Source organism: Crinia signifera, chromosome 3, assembly GCF_055691185.1.
Source record: "Crinia signifera chromosome 3, ASM5569118v1, whole genome shotgun sequence".
Lineage (NCBI taxonomy): Eukaryota > Metazoa > Chordata > Amphibia > Anura > Myobatrachidae > Crinia > Crinia signifera.
In genome coordinates, this window is record NC_139219.1 from 269,038,522 (window position 1) to 269,060,432 (window position 21,911).

Below are 21,911 nucleotides of genomic sequence, written 5' to 3' on the forward strand. Positions count from 1 at the left end.
ACAGATTCCACCCCTGGAAGGGACGGCTGCCAGGCTGTGGCCATCCCCACCATTCTCAACTCCTGAGTGCAGCACAGCTTCTTGGCCGTGTGGGGTTTCGCCGCCCGGCAGGAGCGTGTGAAATAGCCCATACCCTCCAACATGACCCATTGCATTCGGTACACAGTGCAGTTCCTGGATGTCCCTGGTAATGTATGATTGTCATCACCTGTGTTGAAACACCCTTCTTGTCAATTACCTAGCTCCCTACAGGTGCTGGCAATCATACATTACCAGGGAAGTCCAGGAGCAGAGCATTGTGTACCGAATGCAATGGGTCATGTTGTAGGGTATGGTAATATATTACAGATACATGGTATAGGTATAATTATATGGGTAAATTTAATACAATGCGACAAGCTGGAGTTGGTGGAGTGTATCTGAAGACACCTATATTTTTACAGCTGCAATCATTTATAAGGCAAAACTAGCCCGGTTAATGATTGCCGCTTGAAAAATACACCATTCTTCGACGAACTCCGGCTCTTCCAGCTTCTCACATCCTATTACATTTACCCTACTATAATATATACGGTCATTAGGTCAACCCTATTTAAGTTGACATGCATTGGGTCGAACACTGAAGACTGACACCTGAAATAGGTCGACATGGCTATGTATTAGGTAGACAATGGGAAACTTGACAAGTTTTTCGCATGTTTTTGTGCCGACAGGTGGTATTTCATGCCCTACCATTCACTACAGCGTGGCGGGAGAATACAATAGTGTGCCGAGGCACCGTTCCTGAAGCATGGTAAGATGGTGTCCATGTCGACAAAATAAGCATGAAAAACTCGACCTAATGCCAGGGTTGCCTACCCTCCCGCAATGGCTGGGAGTCTCCCGAAAATCGGTTTACCAGATTATGGAGATAAAAGCGCCTGTAGAAAGATCTTTCTCTCATAAGGTAACGCTGGTTTTCCGGATCAACCAGGCCTTCAGGTGTCTCCAAAGTCCACAATACTGGAGTATCTGCTTGAGGAAGGAACAAGGAAGTTCCGATACGCGTTGCATTGCGGACTTTGGAGACACCTGAAGGCCTGGTTGATCCGGAAAACTAGCGTTTTTATCTCCACAATCTGGTAAACCTCCATCCTAAATAAATTAAGATACATTATAGTGTTCTTTTTATCTGATTTTTTACCCTGCATTTTGAAAATTTTCCCTATTGAATGTTTTGAATAAATTTGTTATCCCTACAATATTGCACTATTTTGGATTTCTATTGTTTTACATGTCTCCTTCATAATTATATTAATGGAGAGCCTCTGATGAGGTGAAGACACGTAAGATAAGGAGAGTAAACGTCTTACATTTACACTCACTTTCACTTTGTATAAAGAGGTGTATAAGGTGTTCTTTCACCTCACGGTCACGTTATTCACTGGGAGGGTGTCAGCGCACAAAGTCACTTACCATTAACTTTCTAGGATCTATGTGGGTGTTTGTATTCAAAGGACAACTGATACACAGATGTAGTTTAGGATTTGTGTTTATTGTATTTATACAACTAAGAAGAAATGGAGGAGGGGGTAGTCTTGGATAATGGGTACGTGGGGGTACGTCCCAGATCAAACAGTTAGGATGCCATCCTGTCGCTCACATGAGATGGGGGGGTGTGAGGAGGGGGTCCTATATCTGTGGTGGGTGCCGGATGGCTCCCCCACAGTCGGGATTCCGATAGTCATTCCTCCGACGTCGGAATCCCGACTGCTCCCTCGTGGGGGTCCGCAAGGGGCTTCATTGCGCTCCCCACGCTGTGCAGTCGGGATTCCGACGTCTGACTAATGACTGTCAGAATCCCGACTGTCGGGCTAATATACCACATCCTCTGTGGTATTAAAGTTCAAAAGTCAGTCCCTGGAGTGTCTCTCAACTGGTGAGCACATGTGCTGTTTCTATGGAGTGCCCTTGTGGGAATGAGGGTGTCAACAGATTCCCCTTTTTACCATAAGTCGTTTGTGTGGACTTATGTCTCTACCACATCTTTACAGCTGGGTTTGTGTGTCTGTGCCTGTACACTACACTGTTGTATGTCACGGATGTTGGGGGACGTGGACACAGTGTGAACTGCAGGCTGTAGTAAAGGAGGGGTTGGCTAGCCAAGGAGCAGCGTCCCACACCTTGCCTCTTACCCTTTCCCCACTCAGCGGTGCGGTGCCGTCTGGTGCCCGGCCGCACGATGGATGGTCTGGTCCTGGAGCGAGATGTGTTGCGAGTGTACTTCACACGCCAACTGCTGTGGACTTTCCTGGGACCGTGCACGGTACTTATATGTTAGTTGGGCACCCACTAAGCTATTTGCTTTGTTTTCCACATCTCCTCGTGGGGCTCGCCACGCTTTAGGCTTGGTGGCTCGCCACACTATATAAAATCAACTCCATGCGGACATGGATAGTGGGGGTAGGAGCATACTAACTATAGTGGGTGCCCAACTAACATATAAGTACCCCGTGCACTATAGGTTCGTTTGGTGTCCCCACTGACGGGGTGTGGATGCTGGTCTGCGGGACCCGGTGCTCCTAAGCACATCACTGCCACGTTGATGCGCTCAACTCACTTGGGGGGAGGAGACATTGTGGTGGCTTGTGGGTGCTGTAGTCCAATGCGTTTCGGCCGTACGGCCTTTGTCAAGGATTCTCTGTTTTTTGAGCGAGGGGGAATCATCGTATGCGGCTGCAGAAGCCACGAAACCCGTGGCTAAATGCAGCGGGTTCGCTGCATTAGCCGCAAGTCTCGCTGTTTAGTTCGCAAGTCTCTCTGTTATCAGCGCTCCCTGCCGTTTAACCCCCTTGCCGGCCGCTCGCCCTGAAATTGAATACCTCCCATAGTGTTTCAGCTCCAGGTCCACATGGGCCCCTATCTGGCACCAGAGACACTTTATAAGAGGAGGGACCCCATGTGCAGGCTCTGATTGTGCTTCCTCCTCTCTGGCAGTGCAGTAGGCTGGTATTGTGCTAGGATCTACTGAGCATACGCTCATGGGAACATGGCACCCCAGGGTGTGTGGGCCCCCTGAGACCCTTGTGTACCGCACACCTTGCAACCATTGTAGATATCCCAGTTTCTATAAATCTGTACTACAATTCAGGCATATAGTATCATTCAGGTATAGTATAACTATAGCACGGGGGCCTTCTCTACAATTGGGCAGCTTTAGACTTTCACCTTGGGTTCTGGAAAGTGGGTATTGTTGTGTGGGTGATGCTGGGAGCAATAAGCTGGTTTGCCGAAAAACCTCACACCAGCACTGGGTAAGCTTGCTTGGCCTTTGCATCCAGTGGGTTCCAAATTATCATTTAATTATATGACCGAGTGCATAGCTTCATAAGGTCTGCCGCATTTAGTCACGTGAGCCATGATTTCACCAGAGGTGTATCTCTCTGGTTGAGGTCTAACGGTGCGCACACACATTTTCCCTTGCAATGCGCGCTCTGCATAGTCAATAAAGAAAGGCAAAATAGTATGAGCATGCAGGTATTTTGTACTACATACTATTGTAGTGTAGTCAAAATCTGGCATTGTTCAAAATTGCACAGTGCGTACAGTCCAAATTGCATAACACACATTTTATAAGCTCAAATCACACCTAGGACACATCTCACCATGTGTGGGCACCATTAGATACCTAAGGATAATGAATGTCCTAGTTTGGGGTTTGTGCTCCAGCGTTCTGACAGCAGACTTCAAGAAGCCCAAATGTCCTGCTTTTATGGGTTCAGTGAGAGCCTAAGGTGCAATCTGTGCTGGCTCATTTGGAACTACAAAGATGCTGGGCATTAGGATCTAGCAGCTTGCCAGAAAAGCGAGCTTCTGACCTCAGACAGAAGTATCTGTGCAGGGATCTGCCAGCCACCGAAGGGTGCTACATGATCTGCTGAAACAGTATATGTCTGTGGTTATGGTATTTTAAATCTACAAAGTCTAGGTCTACAGTCATAAGGCGAACATGGTCAAAAGGTGAACATGGTCAAAAGGTCAACATGAGATTTTCGTGGTTTTTTGGTGTTCATCTCAACATACTGCTTCCCCTCGCATGGCTCACTATGCTCGCCATGCTTCGGGCACACTGTTATATTCTCTCTTCACATCGTAGTGGATGGTAGGGGATGAAATACCGCCTGTCGGGACATGTCAGCTCAAATTTAAAAAAAATGATACCCATGTCAACATTTTGACCCTGTCAACCGATCGTCAATCTACCATGAGTCTGGATAGTGAGGGAAATTTGCTAAGATGTGAGTTGTATTTCACATGGGATGTTGCTATGGGCAACCAATCATACACTATCTATTATCTCCCAGAAGGTGCTAAAACAATGAGAAGTAGTTTCTGATTGGTTGCCCATAGCAACATCTCATTTGAAATACAACTCACATCTTAGTAAATTTCCCCCAGTGTTTCTGTCACATTCCCCCTATTCCACTAGAGTGTACAGGATCAGCACTGGGGTAACATTTCCTCCTCTCCATCTTCAAGCCATCATTAGGCTGAAAAAATAAATAAAAGAAACAACCCAGAGAGATAGCAAAAACATTAGGTGGTGTTGCCAAAATTAACTGTTTGGAACATTCTTAGAAAGAAAGAACGCACCACTCAGCAACACCAAAAGATCTGGAAGACCATGGAAAACTGCTTTTCCTCCCTGCTCCATGAATATACGGAGCAGGAGGCGGCAGCGGGGCGGTCCACCGGGCTGAAAGTGACTAATCTTTCAGCCCGATGTACACACACAGCAATGAAGGATGAAAAACCATTCATCATCGCTAGACATGCTGGTAAAACAAGCCAACGTGGAGCGTGCATAATGGCAAGTCTGCCATCGGTGGCCCATACACACTAGGCGATTTTCAGCTGACAAAATCGGTCAAAACACCCAAAAGTAGTGATTTTCAGCTGAAAATAGTCTAGTGCAGGGGTCCTCCAAACTTTTTTTGCTCTGGGACCCCATCAGACATTGAAAATAATTACAGGACCCCCCAGCAAGTTACAGGGTCACATATGTAGGCAGCAGACAGGACATGCATGGCAGCATTGTGGAGTCACAAGATGATGGGGAGAGTCTAAAATAACAGACAATCCTACAGATTTTTCAGATTCCTTAAATTACCTATTGTGATTACAAAAGTCATCAGCCTGATGGTCAGCAACATGGAGTGGGTCCCAACCTTCTCGCGACCCCATGCTGAATAGGTCGAGAACAGCTTTAGGGTCAGGACCCACAGTTTGAGAACCGCTGGTCTACTGTGTATGGGCCCTTAAGGGAAATAGTTGACCTCGCATCACTCGCAGCGTTGTCTAATGTGTACAAAAGCTTTCCAATAACTGTACTAGACATAAATCAAATGCCATCACCCCCACCACCAAGCTGTCTATTGCATCCTATGGAGATATTCTAGCTTAACATCCTGCTGCTTGGAGAAGGCAGACACAGGAGTGCATGTTGCAGTACGCAGCTTGTCTATCATACTGCTGCACTACTGGGCAAGCAAGTGCGTACAGGAACATTAATGCACTAAAACAATATAGCCACATGCTTTCCGATTTCATTGTGTCTCATTATTTATACAACTACTAAACAAATAAAAATAATATGGTCAAACGGTTGTTTGTTTGTAGTTTATTAGACACCACAGATCTCACAATACACCTTGCAGCTTTCCTTTGTTTTGGTTTACAAGATAAGGCAAGAAAAATGCTGCAGTTCCATCATCAGGCAGCACATTAACGAAATCGTGAAGGTCAAGTTCCACAGCGATCACCTCCAAAGTATCTAAGGCAAAGACAAACACACACAAAAACATTTCTTATGGTTAATACTTTAACATTAAAGGTAACCTACATTCCCCCCCCCCCTAATATATCCCCCACCTGAAATTAATTCCATTACCTGGAGCCAGATGCTGTGGCACACCAATTATGGCATTATAATCCAACAAGCTCCTCACAATACAGCTATATAGAACTTGTAATATATGATGTCAGGAATCAATTCCTTAACCCTTTGAGTTCCAAGTGAATTTGGCAAAATAGGTGTGAAAAATTGCCAAGCAAACACCCGATTTACATTAAAAAAAAAAAAAAAATCGGGTCCAAAATCGGTCGATCGCATGCGATGCGATCGACCCGATTTTTCCGACACGACCACCCCGATGTAAATCGGTGTGGCCGTGCTAGGAAACAAGTACCCATTTGTTATTTGAATTTATATAAATGTCAGCGACTGGCATTTTTAGCAGATATTTTGCATATCTCTCACAGATGTTGGCACTCAACGAATTAAATGATGTCAGCTGCAGCATACATACAAAATAGAAGATGGGTAACCGCCTCCTTACTGCATATCCTGATTACTAAATATCATTCCAGCTGTAGGCCTTTTATACAACCATTCCTAACCATCTAAAATCGGTTGGGAATGCCTGGTGTACATGATAAATGATCCTCAAAGCCTACTAGTTGCTATAGGCAACTTCTTGAACCCTTTTAAATACTTGATATATAAACCCCTCAGGGTATTTTTAACTTTTTATATTAAAAGCTGGGCATACACTATGCAATTATCTGGCAGACGGCGTGTTTGGAAGGAACATCTGGTAATGGATCGGAGCAAATTGCAATCCACCATTTGTTTCCAAACACATTACAATGAAAAATAAATAAAACGTTCAACAGACAAACTCGCGCATTTAACCAATTTGTTTGAACAAACGTTTTTATGCTGCAGGAGATGTCGAAGCTCTGGTGTTTGGCAACACTAGCAAAGTGAGAAGTAGCAGGAGCTGGTTATGCTAGTATAGCCTGAGCAGAAGTATTCTGAAGGCACTGGCATATTCCTATAAGCTGTAGATGATAAAGGCACGGTTACCAGGACTCCACCATATTGGTGAAGTGCAATGGGCGAGTAGCCGGGACCCGGAAGAGTTTGGTGGAGTTGTTTTCCTGAGATCATGGTAGGAACTGTATTAAACTCTAGTAACTGACTCTGATGGGTTTTGAGGACTCTGCTGGGACTTTCATAGAGACTGGTTTTCATAATAAATTTGAGATGTTGTTAAAAAAGCACTTTGATGATCGTGTGATGTCACCTAGGAGTCTTGTGTATCTCATTATCTGTGTGATAACTAATGGTTTAACATTAGCCCCGCAGCCCCCGTGGTAGCGGGGAAGTGCGGGCCTCGGGGGGCTGCGGGGCTATTGTAACGCCGCTGCCACCGACCTGCAGATTTACTTGTATTCACTGCAGTCCTGGCTCCCCTCCTGGTTTCGGACCATCATAAAATGTCCGCCCCCATATAGCAGACTATTCTCTGAAACTGTGTGCTGTATGGGGCCGGACATTTTCTGATGGTCCGTTTTTCATAGCAGAAGCCAGGAAGGGAGCCGGGACTGCACCAATGACAAACTCTGCAGGTCCTTGCTGCTGGGTGGGAGAGGCAAGGCACGGAGTGGAATGGGTAGCCGGAGCACTGCCAAATTATCGGCGGGGGGGGGGGGGGGGGCAGTGATCACCAGTTACGCCACTGGTGATCACTGTAGTTAAAGGGGGGCTTTATGACTTAACTCTGGTTTCATCACAAACAAATTCATTTTATAAACCTAATTTTAAAAGTCCTTGCTCTTCTTACCAGCTAATAATGGTGGGTACGAGAAACAGAAAAATGATAGATGGTACGTGGCGCAATGCTGCCTTAGGTTACCAATCCCTGAAGATACACCCTTACTTCAATACATACAATTTTGGAAAAGATGGGATATATAAACCAATGGCGCAATAATTAATACTTATAATTTCTGTGTATCCAGACTCTTCCTAGTGAGGCGATGGTGATTCTCAGGTAGGTCGGATTTTTCCAGATGGAGGTGTTTGATGTGAAAAAATAAACAAAAAAGCAAAAATTAGATAGGTGTGTCTGTGTCTATTTATTATAAACGCTCAAAGGCGTAGTGTTAATTTATATATGCGGAGATCGTTTCGATGTGACTTTTCCAAGTGGATATGTGAATAAATCCCGATGTTTCCGTGGTTACTCGGGAAAAAGGTGTCTGAGATCTATGGTCTCATCATATGTGCATACAATAAGTGATGTGAGGGCTGTATAAGTACAAAGGAGCTTAAACAGCGTACCTCACTTACTAAATAGGAAGAGGGGATACACGTGTAAAGGTGTCTTTGTATGCTTGAGGGAAAGCGTACCCCTACTCACGGTGTTTCGAGAGGTTTTCAAACGTACAAAGGTTTCTTTTCTTGTACGGTATCTCACTGGTTTGGTGTCACCGATGGGTGAATGAATCCCGATGTTTCCGTGGTTACTCGGGAAAAAGAAAGATGTCTGAGATCTATGGTCTCATCATATGTGCATACAATAAGTGATGTGAGGGCTGTGTAAGTACAAAAGAGCTTAAACAGCGTACCTCACTTACTAAATAGGAAGAAGTGATACACGTGTAAAGGTATCTTTGTATGTTTGAAGGAAAGCGAAAGATATCTTGCCAGAGATAAGAGAAGTCACATCCCCCTTTGGTCAACACAGTAAAGAAACCTTTACAAGAGGAGTACCATCTTGAACCCACGTGAGTTCTGGTACGCCTAAGGGGCATCGAAACGATCTCCGCATATATAAATGAACACTACGCCTTTGAGCGTTTATAATAAATAGACACAGACACACCTATCTAATTTTTGCTTTTTTGTTTATTTTTTCACGTCAAACACCTCCATCTGGAAAAATCCGACCTACCTGAGAATCACCATCGCCTCACTAGGAAGAGTCTGGATACACAGAAATTATAAGTATTATTTATTGCGCCATTGGTTTATATATCCCATCTTTTCCATAATAATGGTGGTTGTTTACCATGACTTCTGTGCCCACGAACGTGCACTGCATACGCACCCATGATCCACAGGATGGCATAGGTGCAGTGTGCAGTATGCTCCCGCTTCCTTTTCACAGGTAAGATGACCCTAGACCTCTTTGTAAATTACCCTATAATCAAGTCTCCTACCTTTCAGAGAGGAGATAAATACTTCATTAGTGCTTTCATTTTCTCGAATACGATTGCAAAGTTCAGGTAGCAACTTGTTCCACCACAGGTTCTACACCAAAAGAGAACTTTGTTATTAAACGTTTTTCTCAAACTGCCACAAGATTATACTGTATTTTAACAAAAGTTTCTGCTAGACATTAATAAGCCATCATTCCATATACAATAAAAAAATTTTTTTACTGAAGACTAAGGATTTTTTACCAAGATTAGGGGACATCGTAATTAGTATTCAACAAATTGCAACTCTTGACTACTCAAAAAAAAATTAATAAATCTTTATAGTGGGAATGATCCACATTCCAGTTTTCCTCAAGCTATCCATTAACGTGGGCATGCTTGTAAATTTGCATACGGTAGGTACTTCCTGCCAAATATTGGGGACACATGGTTCGATTCGATTGCGCTTAGGTTTGGCCTGTTCTGAAGTTTATTCTACTCCTTTTGGATTTTCACTATTGTCCATTATATTCAATTTGCTATTCGATTTCAATTCGATCTCAGAGTGTTCCTGATTCCTCAGGGAGGAGATTGAAATCGAATCGAATGCTGCAGTGAACACAATAGATTTGCACTATCTACTATTAGATTTCCACTATATAGTCTTGCCTGCCAAGTCTTTTTTTTTTTTTTTCTCTATATGGATTTACACTACACGGGAGCGCGCATTGGGATCAAATGTGAATCGAATGCTAATAAAAGCATTCCATTTCTATTAAATTTTGCTTCCATAAGCAAAATCAAATAGAAAAATAATGCATATCTTACCGTGTGTACCCTCTATCAAGGTGTATACATACGGTTAGATGTGGAATTCGATTTGATTTCGATAAGCCATTCCATTCAATCTGGTATTCAATTAATTTTCGATTCTATATACCATATAGTCTTTCCTGGCAAGACTATTTCTCTTTTCAATTTCTACTAAACGTGAACGCGCATTAGGATTGAATCTGCATCAAATGCTCCTAAAAGCATTCAATGTGCATTCAATTTCAATTCTATTTTGCTTCTATAATCAAAGTGGAATAGAAAAATAGTGCATATCTCACAGTGTGTACCCTCTTTCACTCTCACTTTAAATTTGCCAAATTGTGTAAGGCATGCACTTCGGAAATGTGGATGCTAAACACAGCAACTCAGCTGAAGTTCCACGTCCTCTGTATGGACCAATTTTACAGGCATCAGAGAGAACCAATAGACCAGTTTTTACTAAAAACTCAAATTATGACAAATCTTCAATTCCCAAACACAATCTCTCTTCCGCGACTCTTTCCGACAAAACAGATCTGACTTGTTTTAAAGTCAAATCTGTTTTGTCAGAATCTGCCTTTAATGCTGTTGGAAACAATATAGTCAAGATCGATAGCCAAAATCGCACCGTGTGTATGCACCTTTAGTGTAATTTAGGAGTTACCTGGCTTCCATCTTTCAGTTCATGTCTTGCATACAATGTAACAGCTTCAGGGCACCGTTCCAAAAGTTTCTCTATAGAGCTCTCATAATTCAGGAGGCGTGTTGCACATACAATGTGGATGCTCAAAAATGAATTTTTATCTTCTGGTATGAAGTTCAAAAATGGAAGAAATGATGCTATTTCCAAAGAAGGTCCACAGAGAAGGGACTACCAAAACATAAAGCAGCAACACACAATATGGTTAGATCTTTTGTGCAGGGTAAATACTGGCTGCTTTATTTATACGCTGCAATATAGATATCCGGTTGATGTACACACCCCACCCAAATCTAACTCCCTCTGCACATGTTACATCTGCCCCACCTGCAGTGAACATGGTTTTGTCTATTAGCAAACCAAATGTGCTTGGCGAGTGAACCTCAATCTCCCCCCAAAGTGTCATTTGTCAGAACAATAATAAAATTCACAACTACCAGTGTTCCTACTGTTTAGTGTGCCCCAGCATTTTGTTGTTGCATGGCACTAAAGGTATTAGCACGGTAGCACATCATAGGTTTAAAATGAGTGTGTGTGTAGTTAAACCCTCACCACCCCCTAACTAAATAAAACGTACCTGTAGCTTCATCAAGTCTCCACAGCAGAAGCAGCATATGGATTCTAAAGATACCATCTTCGTTATCCACGGGCTGATTACGCCAAAATGGCTGCAGGAATTTCTCTGCAAGCACAGGGGCTGCATCAGTATATATATGGTTTTATTTTCTTTTTATAAAATCACTTATGTCTCATATATGAAATAATGAAAGAGGGCACAATGGAAGCAGATATTTCAGGTAGGTAAAAAGTATGGGGATGAGGAAATGTAATGAGGAACTTACCAAATCTTCAGGGGACTTTAAGGACCTCACACAAACATGCTGCGGTTTGCATATCCTACACACATAGTGAGACGTAAGTTTAAACAGAATGTCTTGTAGAACAGATTCTGGGGGATAGGAGGTGAGACGGGCCTCCCAAAAATCTACAAGTATTTGTGGAACATCTTCATCAGCCTTCTCACATAAAGCCTAAAAAAAACAGCAAAGAAAATTCTTATTTAACCCTGTGAGTGCCAAGTGAATTGTCAAAGTCAGTGTGAAAATTGCCAAGCAAACATGTTTGTTCATCATAATGACCTGTACTATTTACTTTATATACAGTAGGTCGAAATCTAGAACTTCAAATAAATAAATAAATAAAGAAAAATATGTGAGGGACGCTGGCATTTCTAGCGGATATTTTGCACATCTCTCACAGAGATGTTGGTACTCAAAGGGTTAATGACCAGCTGAGTGAACAAGAAAGCCAATAGTCTTGATACAAAAAAATGTGAAAAATGATGCGCTAATCACCTTGAAAAATACGTTTGCTACACTTGAATAACCCGGTCTGAAAAACCTCTAGCCCTTAAGACCGACCGCTCAACCGCCATGCCATCAAACTCAGACGGGGAAGGTCTGGGTGAAGGCATGGGACTTGTATGGGCAAGTCTGTCCGTAGAGGTAGACGCCATGGGGGTGTGATGGACAGATTCTTTAGATCTGCGAACCACGCTCGTTTCGGCCAGTTGTGGGCAAATAGAATGGCCGTTACCCTTTCCTCCTGTATCTTTCGAAGTACTCGCAGTACTCGTTGAAGCAGAGCAATCGGAGAGAACAGGTACACCGCGTGAAATGGCCACGGGACCGCCAAGCGTCGATTAGGAAAGCTACCGGGTCTCTTGTGTGTGCTCCGTAATGGGGGAGCTTGTGGTTGTGCTGTGAGGCAAACAGGCTGATTTTGGGACAACCCCATCGTACCACCAACTGGTGATCCATAAGGCAAATCGATAAATAGATTAAAAATTAAGTTTAAATCAGGGCTAAAGTGCCATGCTCCTAAAATTGTCCCCTTTTCCTGAGGCACCAAGGAAAGAACTGACTGGCCTGGGACAGAATGGGTATTGGGGAGGAGGAGCCTCTCCCAGTTGCACTCCAGAAGTAACTCCTTGGTGCCGCTGGACTGCGTGACGTCACCAACAAGGACCGGGCAGCGTACAAGACGAGCGGCTTTGCTTCCACACGCTCTGTGTGTTTAGAGGTAGGGAAAGCACAGCCCCATGGACTTACACATAGCTCATAACCATTTTTTTCCTTACAAGTGCTTTTTTCCAGTGCTTGCAATTTGTCTGCATATCTCAGCTTCCCACATGATCCTTAACAGCTCCCTCACCTCATCACTCCAATTAGCCATGGCAATTAACTGTCACACTGCTGTACTTATAAAATGCTGCTCCTCTGGATGCCTGCAGTGCGCTCCCTGTGTGTCCAGATCTTTGGCAGCAAACATCATCAAGGGAGACACAGAAACAGCCAATCAGCACCTTTTACAGACTGTCAGGTTGAATAACCTGGGTCAGACCCTTTCAAACTGCACTTTGACCCGGGTCAAGCTGGCAAGAACCCAGGTTATTTGGCAATGAGAAAAGGGTATTGCTAAATCAAATAAATAAACCAGACAAGTTGTTTGCAGTAGAGTAGACCAAAACAAAGATTTAGCAAATGTAGCATAGGTACTCAAGATAGAGAAGGGAAGTAAATACATAAATTACTATTTCTACTCTTCAAACTTATCTGAGCCGTGAGTCTGGAAGAAGCGGGCATCACACCATCAATATCATATTCAAAAATTCATAGAAAGAAAAAGTAGAACTGTATTCAAATGAGGGAAAGTAAATCACCTTAAAGAATAACTCTGCTTCTTTCAGATTAATTTTACTGTTTTCATGAAGAGACACCACAATGGCTACGAGAAGTCCAGGCTGAGTATCCCGGAAATGAAAAGACATCTCTGTTGGTATGATCTCTCCATTTCTGCGCCTCATTACCAGCCTTGGCTCATCCAGAAAACCACACAGCACCAGCATCTGCAGGAAGAATCAGAGAAGCTCATGACTTCATACATTTAGCCACAGACTGTTCCGCTACAAAGTACCATATGCTGCAGAGAAAACACAGCTCACAATGAAAGGTAGTAACTGCGCTAATAACCCGGTGTAGATAAGTAAAACAATTATAGCACATTAAAATCACAAATAAATAGCATACTGCATGAATTGCAAGTGTAAATAATCACCCACGTTGGACAAGGTCCAGCTGAAGATATAGCGTATGTCTGTTATAGTGTCCTGGTGGGGGATCCCCAAATTTGTATCTATAGGCTAGTGTGGACCCAAATGTTCCTCTCTAGGCGTGCAGTGGCTGACGGTGTGCCGTTCCCCTCTCTTGCTAGAACCGCTGTCACAGTGTGGAGGTAGATAGTGAATCAGCTCTTGTGCAGCATTAGAAAGGGTGTCTACAGGCCAAAGGATGGGGTCCACCCACAGACCAAAAGATCGGGTCCAGGACTGGTTCAGACTTCAGTTGCTGGAGCTTAGAGCATTGCCCAGAGTTGGCATATGACGTGTTTTCAAAGGTGTTTGTAATGCTGGTGTAGTTGGGTTTATATACCCTGAGCCAATATGGCCGCTGATTTGCACCTGTGTTCACTACTGCAAGTTTGCACATAGACAATACATAACACATATGGGGCCTGATTCAGGTTTGCTCAGTAAGCTGCGATGCTAACCGAGCACCTGAGAGGCCGCCCCAACGGTATCATGAGAGGGGATGTGTAACGATAACACATCCCCTCGCATGCCTCCGCTGCAGGAATAGAAGTAAAAGCTGACTTTTATTTGCAAGCAAGTGGATAAAGACGAGGCGATGTCCTGTGATGTCAGCCACCCGCCCCGGCAGGCATCGGCCCGCCCACGTGCCCATGGGAACACCATAATGCGGTGGGCATGCCCCATCCTTGCCCCTCCCTGCAACAAACGGCACAAGAGATAGAAGCTCCACTGGGGTGGGGGTGGGGGGGGTCCAGCAAGGTCACGAGAGACACAGATATGCCGCGCCCGGGGGGGGGGGGGGGGGGGGAGGGGGGACAGAGAGAGATGCCGTTGTGGAGGTTGTTATGTAAATTACAGGAATGTCTGACACATTTCATGACGACAATCTGCCACTGCGCAAATGAAAACCAGGGATCTGCAATCATTGAAACACCAACATGTTCTAAATAAATAAATGGTAATTAATAAAACGTTGCTACTAAGATATAGTATATTTTACCTTTCAGCAGTTGTTTATAGCTCATTACGCAGAGATATATCAAACCTTTGTAGAGAAGTGGAAAAGTTTGCCATAGGAATGAATCAGCTTCTACTATTTTATAGACTAAGCTATATAAAAAGGGATTTTTGTAAGAACTTACCGTTCGAATCCCTTTCTCTGATATGGTCCTGGTGACACAGCTCAACACTGGGATGTAGGAGGGTCCGAAGGAGCCAGGCACCTATCCTAAAGTTTTAGAGGGTAGGCTCCTCCCCTACTGCATCCCTGGACTCTTCAGTTCATCTTTCAAAGCCACTGGAATACATTAACTCAGTACAAACGCCTGCACATATTATATGCACATTTTATAACAGAAAACTGTTAACTTTTAACCATTTTAACATGAACATCATGAAACTTCTGGCATACTTACTGAGCGTAAGGGAGGGATCGCTGTGTCACCAGGACCATATCAGAGAAAGGGATTCGAACGGTAAGTTCTTACAAAAATCCCTTTTTCTCTTTCAATGGTCCTGGTGACACAGCTCAACACTGGGACGTTCCAGAGCCGGTCCTTTGGGAGGGTACGCTCAGGTCTGCAGCTCTCAGCACTGCTCGCCCGAATGATGCGTCCTCCGACGCGAACTCATGGAATCTATAGAATTTGGCAAATGTGTGAACAGATGACCAAGTGGCAGCTCTGCAAACCTGCTCAGCTGTGGCCCCATGTCGAACCGCCCAAGAGGTGGCAACTGACCTGGTGGTATGCGCATTTATTTTGGCCGGTACTGGTCTACCCACTTTGGTGTATGCAAAGGCTATCACAGACCGCAACCACCTAGCAATAGTCTGCTTAGATGCAGGCCAACCAATCTTGTGTACGTCATACAATACCAACAATGTGTCAGTCTTCCTGACACTCTTCACTCTGTCCACATATATGCGTAAGGCACGCACAACATCCAAAGTTCTCAACTTGTCCCTTTTCTTAGAACCCTCTGGGGGTTGAAACACAGGTAGAACTATCTCCTGATTTAAATGGAAGGTAGATACCACCTTCGGTAAAAACTGAGGCACTGTTCTTAAAACAGCCCTGTCATCATGAAAAATTAAGAAAGGAGATTTACATGACAAAGCTCCCAATTCTGAAACTCTTTTAGCAGATGCTACTGCTAACAAAAACACTAGCTTCCACGTAAGAAACTTAAAGTCAGCCGACCTTAAAGGTTCAAAAGGTGCCTTTTGAAGGCATTCCAAAACCAGTGATAGATCCCAAGGTGCTACTGGTTGCTTGTATGGAGGTTTCAACCTGGATACTCCTTGTAAAAAGGTTTGAATTTCCGGCAAAATGGCTATCTTTTTCTGGAAATAGATGGACAAGGCCGAAATCTGCACCTTCAGTGACTGAAGGCTTAGGCCCGATGAAAAACCATCTTGTAAGAATTCCATCATTCTTGATAGCTTAAAATGAGATGTATGAGCCTTTCTTCTCTCACACCATCGAATGTAAGTCTTCCAGACTCTATAATAATTTGCCGAAGATACAGCTTTTCTGGCTTTTATCATAGTCTGTACTACTGCCTCAGAAAACCCTTTTCTTTTCAAAATGGTGGTTTCAATAGCCAGGCCGTCAAAATCAATCGATCTGAATCCAGGTGATTGAAAGGGCCTTGTCTTAGAAGGTCTGGTCTCAGAGGTAGACGCCATGAGTCCACAGACAACCTCTGAAGCCTCGAGTACCAGGATCTCCTTGGCCAATCTGGGGCCACTAAGATCACTGGAACCTTCTGCCCCTGTATTTTCTTCAGAAGTATCGGTAACATTGGTACTGGTGGGAATGCATAAAGGAGATCTCCCTGCCAGTGAATAGTCATGGCATCCACTGCCTCCGCTAGTGGATCCCTTGTTCTGGCATAGAACCTGGGCACTTGACGGTTGATCCTGGATGCCATCAGGTCCACATCCGGAGTTCCCCACATCGAAGTGATTTGGTGAAACACCTGAGGGTGTAAGCTCCATTCCCCTTCCTTGAGCTCCTCCCTGCTCAGGAAGTCGGCTTCTATATTCTCTATTCCTGGGATGAATATAGCCGATACAGCTGGAACATTCTGTTCCGCCCATAGGAAGATTCTGGATACCTCCCACATGGCCAATCTGCTGCGTGTACCTCCCTGGTGATTCAGATACGCCACAGCTGTGGCATTGTCGGTCTGAATCCTCAAAGGGAGGTTCTGTAACCTGTCTCCCGCCAAGGAAATGACTTTCCAGACAGCTCTCAGCTCCAAGATGTTGATTGGTAACGCTGATTCCTCTGCCGTCCACAGGCCCTGAAGCCTGAGATCCAGGACTATTGCCCCCCAGCCCCTGAGACTGGCGTCGGTAGTTACTATCAACCAGTCCCAGGTCTGTAATGACCGACCCCACTGAAGGGAATCTACTTCTGTCCACCATTTCAAAGATTCTCGGGTGTCCGAAGACAGCACTATCATCTCGGATTTCATGGTCAAAGTGTTTCCTGACCAAGCTGACAAAATGTTCCATTGGAACCTCCGAGAGTGGAACCTGGCAAATTGAAGCGTCTCGAATGACGCCACCATCTTCCCCAGGAGCTTGAGGCACCTCCATACTGAAATGCTCTGAGCCCTGAGAATCTCCTGGACTAGGGTGACCAGATCCCTGGCCTTTACCTCCGGGAGGAATACCCGATGAAGATGGGTGTCCAGTATGACTCCCAAGAATTGGAGCCTTTGTGACGGTACCAACTGAGATTTTTGCAAATTTAAAATCCAGCCGTGAGCCTGCAAAAAACTGATGGCCTCTGCCAAGTGACTCTGCAGCATGGCTGCTGACTCTGCTTTGAACAGGAGATCGTCCAAATAGGGTATTACTGTGATTCCCCTGAGCCTCAGCACCGCCGCCATTACTGACATTATCTTTGTGAATACCCTTGGCGCGGTTGCTAGCCCAAAGGGTAACGCCCGGAATTGTAAATGCAGGTCTCCTATGGCAAACCTCAACAAGGTCTGATGTTCCGGGTGTATAGGAACGTGCAAATATGCGTCCTGGACATCCATGGACGCCAAAAATTCTCCCTGGTCCAGACTCAGGAGTACTGACCGTAGAGACTCCATTTTGAAATGGTCTACCCATAAATGAACATTTAGAGACTTCAAATTTAGTATTGGTCTGAAAGACCCGTCTGGTTTGGGCACCAGGAACAGCGTGGAGTAAAAGCCTTTCTTCCACTCTGTCTTGGGGACTAGTGTCACCACCCCTTTTTCCAAAAGGGAGTGCGCTGCTCTCACAAGAGCTGTACGCAGCCGTGCCTCCTTAGGTAAGGATGTGGGAATGAACCTCTTCGGAGGTGGCCCTCTGAAAGGGATTTTGTAACCCTGTGTTATGATGTCTAGCACCCAGGCATCCTGGTCTAGAGAAGCCCAAGCGTCCCTGAAGAGCGTGAGACGCCCGCCCACTTTTGTCACTGTCGGGCAAAGCCCCTGACAGTCATGCAGAGGGTTTATCCTCTCCTTTATTGGCAGGCTTCTTGTGAAAAGAGCCAAATTTTGACTTTTGTGTCTTGCCTCTAGAGGGCTGAAACCTTCCCCTGAAAGACTGTCCTCGAAAGGACGCACCACCTCTAGGGGAGGGCCGAAAGGACGGCTTAAAAGCAGAAAATCTGGACGTCTGCTTTGCTGAGGAGGCCGGCAGGAATGTACTTTTGCCGCCTGTGGCCTGTTTTATAATCTCCTCTAATTCGGTACCAAAGAGTACCTTTCCTTTGAAGGCTAATGTTTCCAGAGCCTTCTTGGACTCATTGTCTGCTTCCCAGGCTTTTAGCCAAAGCACTCTCCTGGCATTAATGGAGACTGTGGACACTCTGGTTGCCATTTTAATAGCTTCCTCCTCTGCTTCAACTGCATATTCTGCTGCTGCCTTAATCTTTTCTGCCAGCAGTAATGCACCCGGGTCAGCCTGCAGCATGGTGCATAATTCACCAGCCCACTCTATCATGGCCTTAGAAACCCAGGCTGAAGCAATAAGGGGTCGTAAGGTAAACCCCACCCCTTCAAAGATAGCCTTGAGGTTTCCCTCCAGCTTTTTATCCACAGAATCTTTAAAAGCTGCACCGCCCTGTACTGGTAATACAGTAGCCTTGGACAAACGTGCCACTGAAGCGTCCACAACTGGGACCTTTTCCCAGAGCTCCGCATGAGACTCTGGCATGGGGTACAGACTAAGGAATCGCTTAGGCATCTGAAGCCTCTTATCAGGAGTTTTCCAAGCCCCTTCTAACAATTCCTGTAACCCCTCATCTGAAGGAAAAGTAACAGCCTCCTTCCGCTGTCGCTTAAAAACACCTTTAACAGGAGTCTTATCCTCCACAGTCAGCTTTAAAGCCTGCTTCACAGCTATAATGAGATCCTCTATACCAGCAGCAGAGTTCTCTTCCAAATCATCACCCTGATCCCAGGGGATGTCAGTATACTCTCCTTCCTCTTCATCTACCACAGTAGTTAAGGCATAAGACCTTCTAGGGGTCCCTGCCACATCATCCATTTTGTCCAGCATTTCACTGAACCTGTTAATCCCTTTTGCAGTATCCTGCATCACCTGGATAAGTGCAGGATCTGCCTGGGTAAGAGGCAAGGAGCCAGACGACTGCTGAGATGATGGCATAGGTCTCTGTGATTCTACCAGCCCATCACTCTGCCTGTCCAAAAGCTGCACCAAAGCGTTTACTGACCTGCCTAGGGCCCTGGCCCACGCAGGTTCCATATGCTCTGCCCTATGGGGATCACTGCCCATGGGTCTCACATCAGCGCAAGTAATACATAAGCCCCCCTTGGCCATCTGCTCAGGGACAAATTTTTGTGTGCAAACATTGCACGCGCTCAGTGCATTAAGGGCTCCCTCCCCCAAAACCACAGCCTGATGCTCAGACATGACGCAAGTGATAAAAGTATATCTATCAGTATACACAGTGCAAACAATGTACAAGCGTTTATACAGAGGCAATGCACCCAATCACTTATCTGTCTGTTGGTTTCAACTGCGGGGAAGCGATGCCCAGGAAATCCAAGTCACTCTGCCAGGATCAGTAAGCCAGCTCAGCTCCGCTGCAAGCGTTCTGAAAGGCGCCAAAGTCAGAGTGAAGGAAGAGACCACAGGTCCCTGCTGCTGCGGGGTCCGTGACCTTTTGGCGCCAACCACCCCCAGCAAGCCGCTCCTTAGGTAGGATTTCCTAGTTCCAGTGTCTCCCCCTCAAATGGGGATCACTTGGAACATGCCTGTCACAACGCTGCTGTCCTCTCATCTAGGAGCTCAGCGTGTAAGCTCCGCATAAAATGGCCGCCGCCATCACGGAGCGCCTGTCCCCCATGATCCCCACCTAAGCGTGGAGCCGGTTTCAGGGTACTCCGGAGCCCAGGCAGCCTTTTAGAAAAGGCTATAAGCGCTGCACAGGGAGACCAGACAGCGTCTCCCCTGTGCACAGTGAGCTGACAGGACGCGCTTCTGTCAGCTCCTGCTGCGCAAGCAGTGTGAGGATTCACTATGAGAATCCTCACACTGTGCCTACCTAGCTAGGGTAAAAGTTAATAAAATAATAAAAATCCCCTAACTACTCTAATTCTTCGGCTGCTCCTGCAGCCCTTTAGAATAGCACCCACTCCAGTGGGCACCTAACACGAACTGAAGAGTCCAGGGATGCAGTAGGGGAGGAGCCTACCCTCTAAAACTTTAGGATAGGTGCCTGGCTCCTTCGGACCCTCCTACATCCCAGTGTTGAGCTGTGTCACCAGGACCATTGAAAGAGAAATGATGGGTGATTGGTCGCGGTGGGCTACTTTTCCTCTTTCTCTCTCTCCAGGGTTTGATACACCTCCACCTGAAACTGAAGTGCTGCTATAGCACACATGATGTCTCACCTCAGAATGGCGCAGCATTGCTGCCTCGTAGGCCTGGAGGGTTGATACACCTCCACCTAAAACTGAAGTGCTGCTCTAGCACACATGATGTCTCACCTCAGAATGGCGCAGCATTGCTGCCTCGTAGGCCTGGAGGGTTGATACACCTCCACCTAAAACTGAAGTGCTGCTATAGCACACATGATGTCTCACCTCAGAATGGCGCAGCATTGCTGCCTCGTAGGCCTGGAGGTCTTGCATTCTCAGGGCCATGGATGCCTTTGTAAGAGAAAGGAGGGCCGAGGGGCCCGAATTTTCTAACCTTTCCAAAAACTCCATAGACTTTGTGGGGCTAGCATTAGTCATACAGGGACTGCATAATACATGAGGCAGCTGGCTTGGTTCTGTGGCACTAAAGATCTCCATCACTTTCATGGCCATGTCCTTGGAAAACAAACAAATATGATTATTACCAATCATCACGCTTGGATTAGAACATACAAAAGTCATTATGTAATTCTTAATGCCGGCCATCAGCAATACTGTTATACTGTATGCTATTTAATGCTTGTACATTTTATATAGAACAAGGTTAACATTATATGTGATTTGATCACTCCCATTAATGTGCCATTGAACACAAAATATAAATTGATCCAATAATTAAAAAAAAAAGTTTAAAAACATTCATTCATAGAAATAGAATTTATAATTCCGATATTAATGGGTCACTACTGCTATAGGCACATGTTACACGGTAACAAAACAATCATTTATACTTCACTCAGTTGTTCGTCCAGTTCTTCAAAAAGTATATGTTTCAAGTAAAACATGAAGCCTTTCCCATAGTCCTGTGTTCGATCTTTGCACAGTACACGGTCTACAATGTCAGATACAGACAGGCACGACATCTTGTAGTAAGGGAGTGCCAAATGGGAATTCTTTGTGTCCATCCTAAACACCATGAAAGAACAAGTCAACTCTACAAGTCAACTCTAGTACGGTCAGTAAGGCAGACTGGATACATCCAAAATAATTGTATGTCAGGTATCTGCACTTCTGGAGAAGACGATTTATAATCTAAGTCACTAGAACCTCTAGCAGAATGTGGGTTGTCACATACTGGAACATGATAGCAATCTTCATCTTTCTAAGATTTGTGCGCAAAGAATTATTGTTCAGAAAAATGCAAAAAACAGGAAGGCAACACAAAAGTATACAAATCCCCATAAATGACTTCCTACATACATCCAACTCAGAACTGCAGTACAAATACAAGATGCCATGAGGGCGTAAAAGCTAGCTGGCCACACATGTGGTAACAGTACAACT

The 21,911-nt window shown here is 45.0% G+C and overlaps 1 protein-coding gene across 1 annotated transcript in view; it reads right to left on the reverse strand.

Annotated features, from left to right (window-relative positions):
- Positions 1-5,642: 5,642 nt before the first annotated feature.
- The window catches only part of HPS3 (HPS3 biogenesis of lysosomal organelles complex 2 subunit 1), a 36,361-nt gene continuing 20,092 nt past the window's right edge, over positions 5,643-21,911 (reverse strand). The window contains exons 11-18 of the mRNA XM_083178032.1: positions 21,359-21,533; positions 20,793-21,023; positions 13,263-13,448; positions 11,383-11,571; positions 11,118-11,222; positions 10,505-10,711; positions 9,049-9,139; positions 5,643-5,812 (exon numbers count right to left, since the gene is read on the reverse strand). Coding sequence (XP_083034158.1) covers positions 5,679-5,812; positions 9,049-9,139; positions 10,505-10,711; positions 11,118-11,222; positions 11,383-11,571; positions 13,263-13,448; positions 20,793-21,023; positions 21,359-21,533 — 1,318 coding nt within the window. The 3' untranslated portion in view covers positions 5,643-5,678. The remainder of the gene's footprint in view (positions 5,813-9,048; positions 9,140-10,504; positions 10,712-11,117; positions 11,223-11,382; positions 11,572-13,262; positions 13,449-20,792; positions 21,024-21,358; positions 21,534-21,911) is intronic.